The 19,286-nt window shown below is 42.5% G+C and overlaps 1 protein-coding gene across 2 annotated transcripts in view; it reads right to left on the bottom strand.

Annotated features, from left to right (window-relative positions):
- The window catches only part of LOC140190295 (alpha-taxilin-like), a 48,575-nt gene that overhangs the window by 26,132 nt on the left and 3,157 nt on the right, over positions 1 to 19,286 (bottom strand). For both annotated transcript variants that reach the window (XM_072246896.1, XM_072246897.1), the window contains exons 2-4: positions 13,157 to 13,793; positions 6,140 to 6,231; positions 2,115 to 2,285 (exon numbers count right to left, since the gene is read on the bottom strand). In XM_072246896.1, coding sequence (XP_072102997.1) covers positions 2,115 to 2,285; positions 6,140 to 6,231; positions 13,157 to 13,769 — 876 coding nt within the window. In that variant the 5' untranslated portion in view covers positions 13,770 to 13,793. The remainder of the gene's footprint in view (positions 1 to 2,114; positions 2,286 to 6,139; positions 6,232 to 13,156; positions 13,794 to 19,286) is intronic.

Below are 19,286 nucleotides of genomic sequence, written 5' to 3'. Positions count from 1 at the left end.
CTCTGCATGAAAACCCAACCTTTCAGATCTCTTTAAGGCGAAAAGATTTCAGAGAAAGCAGGTCCTTTCTATAGCGTCTGTGACGTAACCAATGAAGTGTCTGCTCATGTCCTCTATGCGCCAGCTAATGAAGGCAAGTATCCTGTACTTGGACCTGAACATAGCATCCCAATTACTGTATTCACTGCTCTGACTCAATGCCAATGAGCGTAACACCTTCTCCCCCCACCCCATCTACTCATAATGCTGCTTTCAACAAACTATACACTTGTACTCCAGGACCCCTCTGTTCCATTACACTCCATTGCACCCAACTTCTCACTGTACAAATCCTACACGGGTTTGACTTCCCAAACTGCATCCTCTATCAAAATCCATCCCACTTCCCTATCTGATCAAGACCCGCTTGTATTCCGTGATAAATTATTCAATATCAGCCACTTTTAATTTTGTGTCATCCACAAGTGTACTGATCAAGCCTAGTGCATTCCGATCATTTAGTTATAACAATGACCCCAACACCAATCCCTGCAGTACAGCAGCTGCCATTTCAAGAGACAATCTTCACCCACCACCACCTGCTTCTTACCACTAAGCCAATTTTGAATCCACCTAAACTATCTCTTCCTGGAGTCCATGGGATGACCCTTTCAGATTTTGCTACTAGCACACGAAGGGTTGCCACCCTCTACCTCGCTGGCATGTTAAGTACATTTCACGATCGTACACCATCACATTTCCTTTTCCAGTTTCTGATATGCAGACAGTGTTGACAATGTGGAGTTTATGATGAACTGGCACATTGGTCGTTTCCATACAAAAAACTGCACAGCACAAGATTCTTGCAGACAATGGTCGTTACAGATTAGAGGGAACATTGGTTGGGGCCTCCAAATAATGACTCTGGAAACTTTCCTGCACATTTCACAAATTCCATCCCATCCAGGCCCTTAACACTTTGGGTGGCCCAGCCAATACCAGGGAAATTAACATCTCCCACTAATACAACTCTATTATTCTTAACAACAATGTGCAATTTCTCCACACATCAGCTTGAGTTCCTACTGATGATTGGATGGGAGGGGGTCAATAATACAGCCCCATTAGAGTGACACTGGACTTCTTGTTTCCAACTTCTAACCATTTGGCCACACAGGACAATCTACCAAGAACGCTAATCAAGTACAGCTGTTACATCCTCTCCCATCAAACAGGCGACACACCTCTCCAGGCTCACCTGCACTTGTGTCACACCTGTACATCTGTATCCAGGAGTAGCCAGTTGCCAGGCCTTCCCTTCTTTCAGCCATGTTTCTGTTATGGTTGTGATATGCTAGTCCCAGAACCAATCCACATTGCGAGTTTGTCTGCCTTGTTAAACCTCAGGTATTGAAATCAATTAACTATTTCCTTTCCTGCCTTTACTGTGTCCCTGGCTATCTAGACGAACTCTCACTGATCCTGGCCACATCCCTGTCTTCTACCATGTGGCCAGTTGCTAACCACCCCAAAAGACAAGCGAATTTACCACCAGATACAGAAATCAATTTATTTAACTGCAGTAACCTATCAGGATCCAAAGTTACAGAAGTTGTAAAATTAGTCAGCTCCATCATGGGTTCTAGCTTCTGTAGTATCCAAGACATCTCCACATGTGTGCCTCAAAAAGGGAACACCCATTATTAAGGACCACTATTACCCAGGGCATGTCCTCTTCTCATTGCTACCCATCAAGGAGGTACAGAAACCTGAAGACAAACACTCAGTGATTCAGGAACAGCTTCTTCCTCTCTGCCATCTGATTTCTGAATGGGTATTGAGCCCATGAACACTACCGCATTTTACATTTCCTATTTTTTGCACTACACATTTAATTCAACTATATTAGGGTTAGGACATACATACACACACACACACACACACACACACACACACACACACACACACACACACACACACTTGCTATTCAGAGTTTCCTTTTTCTTTCTATTATCATGAATTGCATTGTACTTCTGCTGCTAAGTTCACAAATTTCACGACATATGCCGGTGATATTAAACTCAATTCTGATTGATATGGTCTGCCCACCCGTTTAGAATGAGCAACCAGCTTACCTTGAGTGTTCGATTGTGACGCTGTAGCTCACGACACAAGCTCTCTAGCTTGCTACGTGCGAGAATGGCTTTGCTATGCTCATTCCGTAAGTGATCCTTCTCTTGGATAATCTGGGTTTGTTTCTTTTGTAGCAGCCTCATTTGCTTTTGCGTATTTCTGTGCTCTTCAAGCTGCAGGAAGATCAAGTATTGCTATTTACGCTTGGCATCAAACTTACTTAATAACAACCTAAAATCAAAACGTTTTCTAGAAAAGTATCTAGCTGTGCCAGGCCGAGTCCAGGTAGTGATGTGCACAATCTGTGGAGTTACAGGAGGGGTTGCTGTGTTCAGGACATGCACACCTGCAAGTAGTCGAATGTTAGTTCTATGCACCCCAGCCTTGCTGACCACTAGGTGCTGTGGGTTTGCAGCATGTTGCACTCAGGATAAGGATTTCACAATGAGAGAAGCCTCTGACTGTGGCTCCAAGTTCAGCACAAACAGCAGTATCAACATTTCAAGCTCCATGACTTCCTGATAAGCAGGAGGCTGAACCAATTAATACTAGATCTATTCCCTAATGCAGACAGTTAATGGCTGAAGGTCCTGCCTGCCCTACCCCGCCTGAGCTAAAGGGATTCGAACATAGAATCAGTAGATCACAGGACTCGATTTTTTTTTTTTTAAAAAGTCATTTTTTCAATGGAGACAGCATTTAATTATCCATTGCCAATTACTACTGAGGAGGTGGTGGGAAGCTGCCTCTGAATTGCTGCAGCAGAGCTGTGGCTACTCCCATACAGCTGCAAGGGAGGGAGTTCCAGGACTTTGACCCTGTCACAGCGAAGACACAGTGGTGTTAGAAAGTTTGAGAACCCTTTCGAATTTTCTCTATTTCTGCATCAGTATGACCTAAAACGTGATCAGATCTTCACACAAGTCCTAAAACTCGACAAAGAGAACCCAATTAAACAAGTAACACAAAAGCATACTATTTTTTAATTTACTTATTGAGAAAAATGATCCAATATTACACGTATTTGTTGGAAAAAGTATGCGAAACTTTACTTTCAGTCACTGGTGTGACCCCCTTGTACAAACTTCAACTAAACATTTCCAGTAACTGTTGATCAGTCCTGCACATCGGCTTGGAGGAATTTTAGGCCATTCCTCCTTACAAAACTGCTTCAGCTCTAGGATGTTAGTGGGCTTCCTTGCATGAACTGCTTGCTTCAGGTCCTTCCTCAGCATTTCCATAGGATCAAGGTCAGGACTTTGACCCGGCCATTCCAAAATGTGAAATTTCTTCTGCTTTAACCATTCTTTGGTGTGTTTAGAGCCGCTGCCTTGCGGCATGACCCACTTTCTCTTGAGCTTCAGTTCACGGACAGATATCCTGACATTTTCCTGTAGAATTTGCTGGTACAATTCAGAATTCATAGTTCCATCAATGATGGCAAGCCATCATGGTCCCAAGGCAGCAAAGCAGGGCCAAACCATGACATTGCCACCACCACGTTTCATAGATGGGATGAGGTTCTGGCGCTGGAATGCAGTATTTGCTTTTTGCCAAAAGCAACACTTCTCATTTAAGCCAAAAAGTTCTAGATTGGACCCATGCATCCACAGAACATTTTTCCAATAGCTTTCTGGCTTATCCACATGGTCTTCAGCAAACTTTAGATGAGCAACAATGTGCTCTTGGAGAGTAGTGGCTTTCTCCTTGCAATCCTGCCATGCACACCATTGTTGTTCAGTGTTTGTCTGATAGTCAGCTCAGGAACACTGACATGAGAGGCCTGGGGTTCCCGTGACCTCCTGGAAAATTACACATATTGCTCTTGGAGTGATTTTTGTTGGTTGACCACTCCTAGGAAGAGTAACAACAGTGTTGAATTTACTCCATCTGGCTGACTGCAGATTGGTGGAGCCCAAACTCTTTAGAAATGGGTTTGTACTCTTTTCCAGCCTGGTGAGCATCAACAACTTTTTTGAGGTCCTCAGAAATCTCCTTTGATCGAGGCATGGCACACTTTTAAAAAGCCGTGTGGTGAAGATGAGACTTTCATGGTGAAGGCCCAGGTATACGTTCTTTAAATAAAGCAGGGCCTCCCACACTCTCACCTGATTGCCATCCTATTGATTGAAACACCCAGCTAATTTCCCTTTTAAATGAACTGATAATCCTAGAGAGTCATATACTTTTTCCAACGTATACAGGTAATATTGGATCGTTTTTCTCAATAAATATATGAACAAGTATAATGTTTTTGTGTTGTTTATTTAATTGTGTGCTCTATCTAGTTTTAGGACGTGTGAAGATCTGATCACATTTTAGGTCATATTTATGCAGAAATAGAGAAAATTCTAAACCGTTCACTGTACATACATGTCAGAGAAGGCACAGGAGAGAAGGGGGTAGTGCTCTTAGGGAGGGAGTCACGGTGAAGGCACAGGAGAGAAGGGGGTAGCGCTCTTAGGGAGGATGTTCCAGGACTTTGACTCTGTCACAGTGAAGGTACATACTCCAATACAATTTCAAGGCCTGGTGGAAGGTGGGTTGGAGGCAACTTACAGCGGGAGGTGCTCTCATGCTTTTGCTACACTTACCCTTCTAAAGGCCGCAGGTTTGAAAGTGGCTGAGAAATCTTGCTGGCAGATTTTGTGCCTTGATCAACTTTCTGCTCAATTGCTATTTCACCACTCTCCAGTGAACCAGCTCGCAGTGTGCCACCGCACCCCTCCCTCACCCCCACCCCCAGAGCAGGGAATTCCAGGTTTTCAGCTCCTACTGGTTCATCCCCGGCTCTGGATTCTACACCCTGCGGACCCTGTCCGTCCCTCGGAGGCTTGGAAATCTCAGTGGGGTCAGCTCTATTCTCTTGGAGTCCAGCAAACAAGGGCAAATGTTATTTAACATCTCCCAGCCTTGACCCTTGAACTCACAAAGAAGAGTGGCCATCTTAATGATTGCTAATCTCCATCCCAGGGACACTGATTGCTAAAACAGCCAAATAACAGGTGTACATGTCTATGTTGTATCTCAGTCATCCAGCATGGAAACTGGTCCACATTGACCAACAATCAGCCAGCTACACTAATCTTGGACCAAACCAGACAATTTTCCCCAGCCTCTCCTCCCAGGAACCTCCAATCAGTTCAGATAATTTGCAATGGCCTATTAGCCTATCAATCTGCATGCTTTTGGGTAGTGGGATGAAACTGGAGCACCCAGAGGAAACAGCATGGACACAGCAATGGAGATCAGGGTTTAACACAGGTCTAGACTCTATATGGAGAATTTGTACGAACTAGGGATGCTTTCTCTGGACTGGCAGAGGCTTGATAAGCTTTTATAAAATTAAAAGAGGCATTGACACAGCAGACAGCGGGTATCTTACTCTCCAGGGGTGGAAGGTCAAGCACCAGAGGGCATGCATTTAACATGGGAGGGGGTTGATGTGGGGAGCGTGCTGCTTTCTTCTTCTTCTTTTTTTTTTAAGTACAAAGACTGGTGAGTGCCTGGAATATACCGCCAGCCACACTGGTGGAGACAAGTATGCTAGAGGCAGTTAAGAGGCTCTTAGATGTGCAGAGAAATATGCAGACAACAGAGGGAAATGGACCACAGGCAGGCAGAAGGGATTACAGGCCATTAATTAGTTCAATACAACGTGGTGGGCCAAAGGCCAAATCCTGTGCTGTTCTGAACATATACAACTTTTGTATTGTACGTCATAAACTGCAAATTCAGCAGCACTGGAGCAACATCTCACTGGTAAAAACCACATGGGACATAAACAAGGAGAGGGGCTGAAAGATTCATACAACAGCACTGTGGCAATGATTGTGTTGTGCCAAAAATGTCAAGCTTATATGACACGTCTTAGGATCCATGTTATCCACTTTTTTAAACACTTAGCTTCAATTTCTTTCCAGGTGGTGTGCAGAATTAACACATTGCAACATCACTACAGTAAATTGCACAAGTTAATTGCAATTGGCAGTCTGAAAAACAATCATGTTCCAATGCATTAATTTACCATATCTGCATATTTTTTGCAGAGTGCAGCAAGCTTCTCTTCCGGGGTACTCAAAGTATTCAGCGTTTGCATCAGTAATGTAATTTCCTTTCCTGAAAAAGATGACGACATACAAGAAACTTAATGGGATGCTTTTTGATAGTTGATCAATGTGTGAACATTCGCTCTCTAGTTCTTCTCAAGGCAGGGCCTGGCAGCAATGTTCCCTCTAACTTGTAATGACCAGTGTGCGCAAAAATCTTGTGCTGTGCAATTTTTTTGGCTGGTGACAACAACATGTGAGCACTGAATAATTTCTTCAATAAAAACAGTTTAAATAAGTCACTTCTAAAATCTGCAGACAAATCATCACAAACTCCATGTTGTCAACACTCTCCACATCAGAAACCGGAAAAGGAAATGGGATTGTGTACGATACTTAACACACCAAGTAGAGGGTGACAACCTTTTGTGCACTGAGAGCAAAAGATGCGCATTCGCACACATGCACCCACCTTAGAGGGAACATTGCCCGGCAGAATAAACTGACATTTTCACACATTATATTCTGTCACCCAATTCTTACCCACTTCACGATTAACCTAATCCTTCCCTCCCATGCAGGCCTACATTTTTCACTGTTACTCACAGTTCTATGCACACTCTGTTGGGCAGCCTTCTGATTGGGACCTTCACACTATCCTTCTGAAAGCCCAAATTGATCACATCCACTTATTGTCTGAGTCACATCCTCAAATAATCCAAGAAAGACGTGATTACAATTCTTTTAAGTTTTAAGATAGTCGTGGATAACGTTACAGCTGGTTCTTGGGTAGAAATACTAAATTAAGGGAAGAATAACAACAATAGTTTAAACAGGAGCTGAGAGAGTCAACTAAGTGGGTAAATCCATCTCTAATATGTGGGAATCTTGACACTGGTATGGTAATGGCTGCCATCTACATGAAGTCCCTAGTAAGCTAGCCCAGGTGATTAACTCACATAAGATCCATGGTGAGTTGGTAGACAGGACCAAAATGTCTTGGTCCTACCAGATAGGGGGTAGTGGTAGAGTTCTGTAACCAGCGTTGGGACCTCATTTGTTCTTAATGTAAATAAAGGATTTGAATGAAAATGCAGGCAGTCAAACTAGAAAATAGAAAGACATCACATGAACAGTCAGAATTGTTGATAGTGAAGAAAAATGTTAAAGGATATTAATTAGGTGGAAGTTTGGGCAGATGGAGTTTAACCTGGTCAAGTGAGAAATTATGCAAAAGGACTTTTGGGAGCATTAACACACAGAGGAATCTTAGGTGGTAAATTCATAGATCCCTGAAAGTGCCAACAAATGTGGATTGGGTGGCAGGCAAAATTGCAACAGTTAAGAGAAGTTAGGATGAGTACATAGATGGGAGGGATATACAGCTGTGAATCTATGTGACCAGGCAGGCTATCAGCTTGACACAGACTGAATGACGCTATCAGTTGGGATATTGAGTACAAACTTGGGCAATTTACGTTGTCACTAAACAACACTTTGGATAATCAATACTTGGAGTATTGTGCATAGTTTTGGTTGTCACACAACAGGAAGGATGTAGTGGTCTACCAGCATTGCTGCCTAATTTGGAGTGTAGTGTGTATTAGTTACAAGGAGGTACCAGACAATCCAGTATTTTCATCTCCAAATCCGAGGCTGGGGAGGAGGGAGAGGAAGCAGTGGCTGGGAAAAGCAGCACACAAAATTATCTGAGGCACAGATTCATTCAGCACTTATACAGACACTAACAGGGAGGGAATAGATGGATGTACACCCTGTTCAGGCAGAGGAGATTCGTTAGATTGGCATTGACACTGACATGCTGGGCCAAAGGCCCTGCCTGCCCTGTACTGTTCAACATACTATTTGTCAAACATGATTTTTTTTTCATAAATCCATTTTAACTCTTAAATCTTATAATTTTTAAAAAAATATTAAATGATGCAGAACATCCCCCATTACGGTTGTTATCGTAGGTGATTTTAACTTTCACACATTGATTGAACTCCCATACTGTAAAGCAATAGGTGAGTTAGAGATGGTCAAAAGTGTTCAAGAAAGTTTCCTTAATCAGTACATGGAAGTCCCAACAAGACAGTGTCTGATACGAGGTCTATTAGGGAATGAGACTGGGCAGGTCACAGAAGTTTGTGTAAGGGAACACTTTGCATTTAGTAATCATATCAATCAAATCATTAGAAAGAGGTGACATAGGGCTGGAAGCTGTTGAATCATTGTGAATAGAACTATGGAACTGCAGGGTTAAAAAGACCCTGATGGGAGTTGTGAACAGACCACCAAACAGTAGCAAGGATGTGGTTTACAAATTACAACAGGAGATAGAAAATGGATGCCAAAAGGGCAATGTTACAATAGTCATGGGGGCCTTCATAATGCAGGTAGGTTGGGAAAATCAGATTGGTGCTGGATCCAAGTAGAGGAATTTCTAGAATGTCTGCAAGATGGCTTTTAAAGCAGCTTGCAGTTCAGCTCACTATGGGATCAGCTATTCTGAAATGGGTGTTGTTTTTGATAATGTCTATCTCAATCTCAGTTTGTATTGTTATTGATATATATATTTGAGATAATTCTCCTCTTGTTTGTATTTAAGTTCTTTTTAAATCAATAAAAAGATTAATAAAGAAAGAACGAACGAACTGGGTGTTGTGCAATGAACTGGAATTGATTAGAGAACTTAAGGTAGAAGAACCTTTAGGGGACCAGTGATTAAAATATGATCAAATTCACCATGAAATTTGAGAAAGAGAAGCTAAAGTCAGATATATCAGTATTACAATGGAATAAAGGGAATTACAGACGCATGAGAGAAGAGTTAGCGAGAATTGATTGGAAAAGAACACTGGCAGGGATGATGGTAGAGCAGCAATGACTGGAACTTCTGGAAACAATTCAGAAGGCACAGGACATGCATCCCAAAGAGGAAGTAGTATTCTAAAGGGAGGATGACACAACCACAGCTAGCAAGAGAAGTCAAAGCCAACATAAAAGCCAAAGAGAGGGCATATAATAGATCAAAAATTAATGGGAAGTTAGAGGGTTAGGAAGCTTTGAAAAACCAACAGAAGGCAACTAGAGAAGTCATTATGAAGGTAAAGATGGAATATGAAAGTTGGCCAATAATATTACAGAGGATACCAAATGTTTCTTCAAATACATAGTGTAAAAGAGAGGCAGGAGTAGATATCGCACTGCTTGAAAATGATGCCAGAGAGGTAGTAATGGAGGACAAGGAATTTTTGAAAGAAAAGAATAAGTATTTTGCATTAGTCTTCACTAACAGTATGGAGGAAGCTCCAGGTGCCAAGGGTCATGAAGTGTGTGAAGTTACCATAACTAGAAAGAAGGTTCTTGGGAAACTGGAAGGTCAGAAGATAGACAAGTCACTTGGACCAAATGGAGTACACTCCAGGGTTCTGAAAGAGGCAGCCCAAGAGATCATGGCAGCATTAGTAATGATCTTTCAAGAGTCACTAGGCTCTGGAATGGTTCCAGAAGACTGGAAAATTGCAAATGTCACTCCACTCTTCAAGAAGGGAGAGAGGCAGAAGAAAGGAAACTGTAGGTCAATTAGTCTGACCTCAGTGGTTGGGAAGACGTTGTGTGTCGATTGTTAAGGATGTGGTTTTGGGGCACTTAGAGGCACGTGATACAATAGGCCACAGTCAGCATGATTTTCTTAAGGGAAAATCTTGCCTGACCAACCTGTTGGAATTCTTTGAAGAAATAACAAGCAGGATAGACAAAGAAGAATTGGTTGATGTTGTGCACTTGGATTTTCAGAAGGCCCCTGAAAAGGTGTCACACACGAGTCTGCTTAACAAGTTACAAGCTCACAGATAGGTTGGGAGAATGGGCAAAGTGGCAGATGGTTAATTAACAGGCTAAGCCTGTGGTAAGGATGCAAATGCAATGTTGGCATTTAAAGGGAATAGAACACAAAGCAAGGAGACAATGCTGAAGCGTTATAAGACACTAGTCAGGGCCACATCAATTTTGGGCCCCATATTTCAGAAAGGATGTGTTGTCATTGGAGAGAGTCCACAGGAGGTTCATGAGGATGATTCCAGGAATGAAGGGGTTAACTGGGGATCGTTTGGCTGCTTTGGATCTGTACTCACTGGAATGTGGAAGAATGCAGAGGGATTTCATTGAAACCTACTGAATATTGAAAGGACTAGATAAGGTGGATGTGGAGAGGATGTTTCCTGTGGTGGGGGTATCGAGAACCGGAGGGCACAGCCTCAAAGTTGAGGGCAACTTTTTAAGAACAGAGGTAAGGAAGAATTTTTTTTTTTAGCCAGAGAGTGGTGAATCTATGGAATGCTCTGCCAAAGATTGCGGTGATGGCCAAGTCCGTGGGTATATTTATGGCAGAAGTTAACAATTTCCTGATAACTCAGGGCCTCAAAGGACGTGGCGAGAAGTCAGATGTCTGAGATTGAGTGGGATCCTGGATCAGCCATGATGGAATGCAGGGCAGATTCGACAGGCTGAATGGCTTAATTCTGCCCCCATGTCCTATGGATTACAGCGTCAGGAAGTGTATGGTCACACACTTTGGTAGAAAAAATGAAATGGTTGCCTATTTTCTAAATGGAGAAAAAAATCCAAAAACTGAGATGCTAAAGGTTTTGGGAGTCCTTGTGCAGGAATCCGTACAGGTTACCGTGCAGGTCGAGTCAAATGCAGCGTTAGCATTCATTTCAACAGGACTAGAATATAAACGCAAGAATGTAGTGTTGAGAATTTATAAAGCACTGGAAAGGCCTCACTTGGAGTATTATGAATAGTTTTGGGCTCCTTATCTTAAAAAGGACTTTCTAAAACTGGAGGTGGTTGACAAAAATGATTCCAGGCCCTAGTAAAAGGAGAAAGGAGTTGCAATGCAGGGAACAATGAGATACTTATGGAGCACAAGAAATGCAAGAGAACACTTAAGAAAGAAATCAGGAGGGCTAAAACAAATCTTGAGGTTGCCTAGCAGACAAGGTGAAGAAGAATCCTAATGAATTCTACAGGTATATTAAGAGCAAAAGAATTGCAAAGGATAAAGGATCACCCTCTGGAAGATCACAGTAGTATGGAGTCAAGAGAGATGGGGGAGATCTGAAATGGATTTTATGCATCTGCATTTACTCAGGAGACGGGCACAGAATTTACAGAAGTGAGGCAAAGCAGCAGTGAGGTCATGAACCCTGTACAGATTACAGAGGAGAAGGTGCTTGTAATCTTAAGGCAAGTTAGGGTAGACAAATCCCCAGAGCCTGACAAGGTGTTCCTTCAGACCTTGATTTAGGCAAGTGCAGAAATTACAGGGCTCCTAGCAGAAACATTTAAATCATCCTTACAACAGGTGAGGCACCAGAGGATTGGAGGAGAGCTAATATTGTTCCGCTGTTTAAGAAAGGCTCCAAATTTCAACCATGAAATTATGGGCCAATGTGCCCGACATCAGTAGCGGGAGAGTTACTGGCATGTATTTTAGGGGACCAGATACATGAGAATTTGAATAGACAGAAACTGATTAAGGATAGTCAGCATGACTTTGTGCATGGTACGTCGTGTCTAACCAATCTTTTTTGAGGGTTTTTGGGTTTTTGTCTAACCAATCTTGTTTGAGGGTTTTTTTAAACCCTAATGTGAGTTTTTTTGAGGGAGTTACCAGGAAGATTGATGAAGGCAAAGAAGTAGATATTGTCTACATGGACTTTATCAAGGCACTCGAAAACATCCCGCGTGGGAGGTTGGTCAGGAAGGTTCAGTTACTCAGCATTCAAGATGAGGTAGTGAATTGGATTAGACATTGGCTTTGTGGGAAAGCCAGACAGCGGTAGTAGATGGTTACTTCTCTGACTGGACTGTGACTAGCAGTTTGCCACAGGTATGCTGGGTCCACTGCTTTTTGTCATCTATATCAATGATCTAGATGATAATCTGGTTAATTGGATCAGCAAATTTGCGGATAACAAGATTAGGGGCATAGTAGTCAGCAAAGAAAGCTATCACAGCTTGCAAAGGGATCTGGATCAGTTGGGAAAATGGGCTGAGAAAATGGTAGATGAAATTGACTGCAGACAAGCGAGGTGTTGCACTTCCGTAGGACCAGCCAAGGTAGGTCTCACACAGTCAACAGTAGTGCACTGAGAAGTGCAGTTGATCAAAGGGATCTTGGAATACAGGTCCATAATTCGTTGAAAGTAGCATTACGGGTAGATAGGATTGTAAAGCAAGCCTTTGGCACATTGGCTTTCATAAATCAATGCACAGAATACAGGAGATGGGCTGTTATGTTGAAGTTGCATAAGACGTTGGTGAGGCCCAACTTGAAAGTACTGTGTGCAGTTCTAGTCACCTACCTTAATGGAAAAATGTGAGTCAGGTTGAACAGAAACCAAGAAAATGTACAGGAATGTTGCCAGGTCTGGAGGACACAAGTTAAAAGGAAAGATGGAATAGGTTAGGACTTTATTCATTGGAATGTAGAAGATTGAGAGGAGATTTGATAGAGGTATACGAAATTGAGGAGTGTAGATAGAGCAAATGCAAGCAGGCTTTTTCTACTGAGTCTGCGTGGGACTATAACTAGAGGTCATGGATTAAGGGTGAAAGGTGAACACTTTGAGAGGAACATGAGGAGAAACCTCTTCACTCAGAGGGCCATGAGAGTGTGGAACGAGCCGCCAGCACAAGTGGTGCATGCAAGCTCGATTTCAACGTTTAAAAGAAATTTGGATAGGTATATGGATGGTGGGGGTCTAGAGGGCTACAGTCCTGGTGCAGGTCAAGAGGAGGAGGTAGTTTAAATGGATCTGCACAGACTGGATGGGCTGAAGGACCTGTTTCCCTGCTGTACTTTTCCTTGTTTGTATGACTATCACTGTCTGCATTTCATTGATTTTTCTCTTAACTGAGAAAAATAAGTGTGTGAATTTTAAACAAGAAAACTTGCATTAACTAGGAGAAATTTAGCTCACCCAATGCTTTGGTTTTCTTTTTTTCTGGAGCTTTTTTCTGGTCCTTGTTGTTCTGGACATCTCCATTCTCTTTGACACGAACCTCAGCCTTCACCACTTTCTCAATCTCTTCACTCATCTCTCCACACTCTATCTCCCGCACACCATTCCTCAGCGGCTCGCTGTTGGCACACTTTTCAAGCTCTTCCATTTCTGGTGATTCCTCAGACTGCACAGAAGAACTGTGGTCTGGCAGATTGCAGCAGTAAGTGTTCAAAATGTCTTCTAGTTGTCGGCTAAGCTCATCTGAGACATCAGATGTTGAAGACTCAGGCTGGAGGCTATTCAAGCTCTCTGCAGCTGACGTCCCTTGGACAATAAATGATTCCTCACCATCATTTCCTGCTGCTTGTTTCAGAACCTCTTCACAGACTTTGACATTATCATGGTTTTCAACAAGCCCGTTCTGGCCACCAGATTTTTCAATTGTTTGACAAACAGTTTCCAGTCCAGCAGATTCGACCCTTAGATCATCCTCTCCTCCAAAAGGTTCTGCCCCTGTGACACCAACTATTTCAGCCTCAGCACCATCAGCAGATGGGCTGAACGTACTCTCAGAATCTTGATTTTTCATGGTTACGTTTTATTTGGTGGAAACCTACAGAGAAACAATAGGAGTCATCTTAATTACTTTCATCTTCATTACTTTCTAAAATTAAAATTATAATCTACAAAATTCAAATAGCTACATAACCCAATTACTTGGAAACACATTTGGCAAAATGATTAATTTGGATAACCCTGCTATTAATTCCTGTTACCTTGTATTAATTGTCAAATTTTCTGAAATATTATACACCAGATGTAACTGATCAATTCAGATTATGAATGGCTGCACAGCATCACAACAGAATAAATAGCAATTTATAGCATAACTTCCTACTTTGAAGATGCTCAAAATGAGTTTAAATTTTTAAAAGACAGGTAAAGTGGAAGAGACTGGGGCAGCAATAATGATTAAAATCTCTGAGAAGAGGCATGAAAAAAAGCAGAAGACATAAATATAATAATATCAAAGAGAAAGTGAAGAGGACGACAGTGACTGGAGTGAAGGCAGGACCAATCAGGGATAACGTGGGAAATGTGTTCCTGGTGTCAGAGGAGGTAATGGGGGTAACTAATGAATACTTCGATTCAATATTCACCAGTGAGAGGGACCTGGACAATGTAGAACACAGTAACATACTGAAGGCCGTTGTCAGGAAAAGAAGCAGTGTTGTAGCTTTTGAAAAACTTTAGAAATGATAAGTTCCTGGGCCAGACGGAATATGCCCTAGATTACTATATGAAGTGAGGGGAGATATCGCTGTGCCTTTAGCGATGATCTTTGCATCTTCACTGGCCACAAGGAAGGCTGGAAATGTTATTCCTTTGTTCAAAAAGAGGAACACTGAGAATTATAGACCCATGAGTTTCACATCAGCGATGGGCAAACTAATGAGGATTATTAGCAACAGGATTTATGAGCATTTGGAGGAGTGAATTCTTATTACCGATCAGCATAGCTTTATGAGGGGCAGGGCATGACTCACAAACCTGATTGAATTGTTTTTTGAGAATGTGCTAAGGCACACTGATGAAGGTTGAGCAATGGATATGGTGTACAAGGATTTTAGTAACAATTTTGACAACGTTCCCATGGAAGGCTCATTCAGAAAGACATGAGGCATGGGAGCCATGGAAACTTGGCAGTGTGAATTTGAAATTGCCTTGCACATAGGAGGTAGAGGGTGGTTTGATGGGGACAGCTGTGAAGAGCAGAGGAACATCTGGAGAAACTTCTGAAATGCCCGCTTCGCTGCCGCTGCTACTGTGCAATCAAGAATCTCCAAGACAAAGGCCCCAAATCCTCGGCTTTGCCTATCGCCTGTTGCCGGGGCCGGGGTCAAAAACTCGGCAGAGATAGTGCTCGTTGTCGAATAGATGGTCGGAGGCTCGGAGTTTTTCGGATGGACTCGGAGTCAGACTGTGGTCGGATGCTTCCGGGATGCTGCATCGGCAAGTTGGCGGCGCTGGAGGTTCACCGTCTGTGTGAGATGATGGGACTTTCAAGGGACTTTGAGACTTTACTGTGCCCATGGTCTGTTCTTATCAAATTACGGTATTGCTTTGCACTGTTGTATCTATATATTATACTTAAGTCATTTTTGTTAGTTTTTAAGTCGGTTTGTCATGTGTTTTCGTGATATCATTCTGGAAAAACATTTTTATCATTTCTTAATGCATGTATTACTAAATGACAATAAAAGGGGACTGCGTGTCCTCATAATCATAATAGTATTTGGCAAGTATGCGGCTTAGAGGTCAGTGACCAGTGGTATTCCTCAGGGATCTGTTCAGAGATCCCAGCTCTTTGTGATTTTGGATGAGGAAGTGGAAGGGGTGAGCTAACAAGTTTGCAGTTGCCACGAAGGTTGGTGATGTGGATAGTGTAGAAGGTTGTCATAGGTTACAACGGGGTACAGACAGGATGCAGAGCTAGGCTGAGAAGTTTAATCCAGTTATTTTTAGCAGGATGGTAGAACAGAGGGATCTTTGGGGGGTGGGGGGGGGGGTGCTCCAAGTCCATAAAACCCTCAAAGTTACTGCACACATCAATAGTGTGGTTAAGGCAGATGGTTTGTTGGCCTTCATTAGTCTTGGGTTTGAGTTCATGAGCCGTGAGAAAATGTTGCAGCTCTATAAAATTAGCAGTTAGTGTATTTTTACAGTGCCAGCTGTAAGATCAGTATAAAATCCCTGCTGCTGTCTAAATGTTCTCCCTGTGACAGTGAGGAATTGAGGATATGTAAAAAATCATTTTGAACCTATGTAACCAATGACTAAAAGAATAATTGGGACCGAACAGGAATTTTTGAACTGAACTAAACTGCCTTCAGCAGTTAGAAAAAAACAGCTTATACTGGTTCCCTTTTAATTTGCAGAGAGACATTGGGAATTTGATAAATAATGCATTATACCTTTGTTTAAGTGGGGGGGGGTAGGAAGACTCGCTGATAAGGACAGGAATGAACATCTGTCTGTAATTAACTCAGGGCCTTGTAAAGGGAATAACTGCTAAGGACTGGACAGCACATCCTTCTGTAATTAAACCTTGATTCAGTGGATTCTCTTATCTGTTACTAAGTTTTGCACCAACACACTTGGTGGGCGTACCAGTTCAAATGACATCTTGCAACAGTGATGTATGGGACTTATTATTTATAAATATACAGCTGTAACCTGAATGACGTGGTCCACTTGTCAGATGGTGACAGCACTGACATGCCTTCCCTTTGACAACTGGGTCTCAAACTCCTGCAGGAGAATGCGCAATAAACTGTGGTGACGATATGAAGCTGGTCTCCCGAGTTCTACTCAGATTCAACTTTAACAACAGGGTGGGTTTCCTCACATATTCCAAAGACATATGGTTAGGGTTATAGTGTTGTGGCAACACTTGCAGACTGTACACCATAATCTTTGCTGATTTGACTTGACCCATTTAACTGTATGTTTCAATGTACATGTGACAAATAAAGCTAACCTTTATCTTTAAAACTCTAGTTGTGTTCTGCTCTGGTCATCTTATTATAAGGAGGATGTGGTAGATTTCGAGAGGACGCAGAGGAGATTTTCAAGGATGACTCCTGGATAGAGAACATGTCTTGTGTGGAAAGGTTGAGAGAGCCTGGACTTTTCTCTTTGGAGCGAAGGAGGATGAGAGGCAACTTGATAGCAGTGTATAAGATTATAAGATGCAGAGACAGAGTGGACAGTCGGTGCCTTTTTCCCCAGGATAGCAATGGCCAATACAAATGGAAGTCAAATTAACATACAACACAACAGCTCAGAAAAGGGCCTTCACCCCACGATGTTGTGCCAACCTTTGACTTACTCCAAGAACAATCCAGACATTCCTTCCCACATAGACCTCCATTTCCTGTCATCAATGTGCCTACCTAAGGGTTTCATGAATGTCCCTAATGTCTCTGCCTCTACCACAACACTATAACCCTAACCGTGTGTCTCTGGAATATGTGAAAAAACCCAAAATTCGGGGTGTAGTGAAGAGTGAGGAAGACTATCATGGCTTGCAGAGGGAGATGGACCAGTTGGAAAAATAGGTCAAGAAAATGGCAGATGGAATTTAATGCAGACAAGTATGAGGTTTTGCACTTCAATAGGACTAACCAGGGCAGGTCTTATACAGAGAACGGTCGAGCACTGAGGAATGTGGTAGAACAAACAGATCTGAGAATACAGGTCCATAATTTGTTGAAAGTGGCATAATGGGTAGATCGGGTCATAAAGAAAGCTTTTGGAACATTGGCCTTCATCGATCAAAGTATAGGAGATGGATATTCTGTTGAAGTTGTACAAGAAGTTGGTGTATTATGTGCAGTTTTGGTCACTTACCTAACGGAAAGATGTAAACAAGGTTGTAAGACCACAGAGAAAATTTATAAGAATGTTGCAAGAACTGGAGGACCTAAGTTATAAGGAAAGATTGAATAGGTTAGGATTTTATTGAGAGATTTGATAGAGGTATACAAAATTAGATAGGGTAAATACACGTAGGCCTTTTTCGACTGAGGTTGGGTGGGACTGAGGTCATAGGTTAAGGGTGAAAGGCAAAAAGTTTAGGGGAATATGAGGGGAAACTTCTTCACTCAGAGAGTGGTGAGAGTGTGGAACAAGCTGCCAGCACAAGTGGTGCATGCGAGCTCGATTTCACATTTAAGATTAGTTTGAATAGGTACATGGACAGTAGGGGATATAGAAGGTTATTGTCCTTGTGCAGGTTGATGGGGGTGGGAGTAAATATTTTGAATGGTTCAGCATGGAGTAGATGGGCCAAAGGGCCTGTTTCTGTGCTGAACTTTTCTGAGACTGACTCATTTTGGCCCACTGATTCCACACCAGTTCAACAAAGCAATCCCACTCCCACACATTCTCCTCTTTATTCTGTTCTTCCTAAACTGCTTATCTACACAAGGGATAATACCCAGTTCAGGGACCAAACCAAGCCATATACCTTTGTGATGTAGAGGTTGCGGAATACAGGGTTATATGAAGATTGGTCAAATCAAATTCACAACTATACCATGGAAAAGGAATATGTGGACTTGTGTTTGGAATAGTACTCTTTATCCCAAAGGAACCAACTTGGTTTTCTATAATAACAGAAGACCACATAATGATGACCTTTGGGCTATGTGGGAAATATACAGAGATCCCTGTGCATGGAAGTCAGGCTGGCAAGTGCTGAGGACATAGACCATGCTGATGACAACACACACACACACACACACACACACACACACACACACACACACACACACACACACACACACACTCCTCCCCCGCCCCCCAAACTTAGGTCAGTAGGTGTTGGAATTGGAGGTCAGTGCACACAAGGGTCAATGATCCCCCTCCTAGGTCACTGAGTCTAGAGTTTGAAGAGTGGAATTTGGGGTCCCTTCATTAGCCGATCCTGGGGTCGATACAGAAGATCAAAGTTGGTGAGGCTGGAACTTGAGGCACTGATAAAGTATATAAAGGGTTAAACACAGCAAGCTGTTTTTTCTGCAAGAAACCTTGATGGTCAGCAGATGTGCTAATTTTGCTATTCAATGTTGCAATATTTCTTCTCGAAGTTAGCCAGCTAGTGTTTCAGGATGCTTGTCTCCCAGGATGCTTGTCTCCTTGTGCAGTCATGCGCAGAGATAAGACCGCTCCAGTCTGTTTTGTGTATGTGGCCATTATACCTATTCTGTACTTTGTCTCTCGGTACTGTCATATACGTAGATAAGTCTGGCTCCTGCCTGTCTTGTGTGGGGGTATCTGAACAAATATATCCATCTTGCAAGGGGAATTGAGTTAGTTGGTGGACCGAGCAGGAACAGTCACAGACTGTTCCTGTTTGAGCGACTAACCGAAGTGCCCTGGAGGCTTTGAATAAAGGGTTTATATTTGTACGATCTCTGAGTGAGTTTATCCAGATTCGACTTCCACAGCACTATGGCTGAAAGCCTGGCCCACAAGTCCAGTGGGAAAGGTGGAGACCCAGTATCTGCAAGTTGTCAAATTTACTGAAGGCCCAGAGGTG

The sequence above is a fragment of the Mobula birostris genome, chromosome 29, assembly GCF_030028105.1.
Source record: "Mobula birostris isolate sMobBir1 chromosome 29, sMobBir1.hap1, whole genome shotgun sequence".
NCBI classification, from domain to species: domain Eukaryota; kingdom Metazoa; phylum Chordata; class Chondrichthyes; order Myliobatiformes; family Myliobatidae; genus Mobula; species Mobula birostris.
This window is presented reverse-complemented; position numbering and strand designations above follow the sequence as displayed.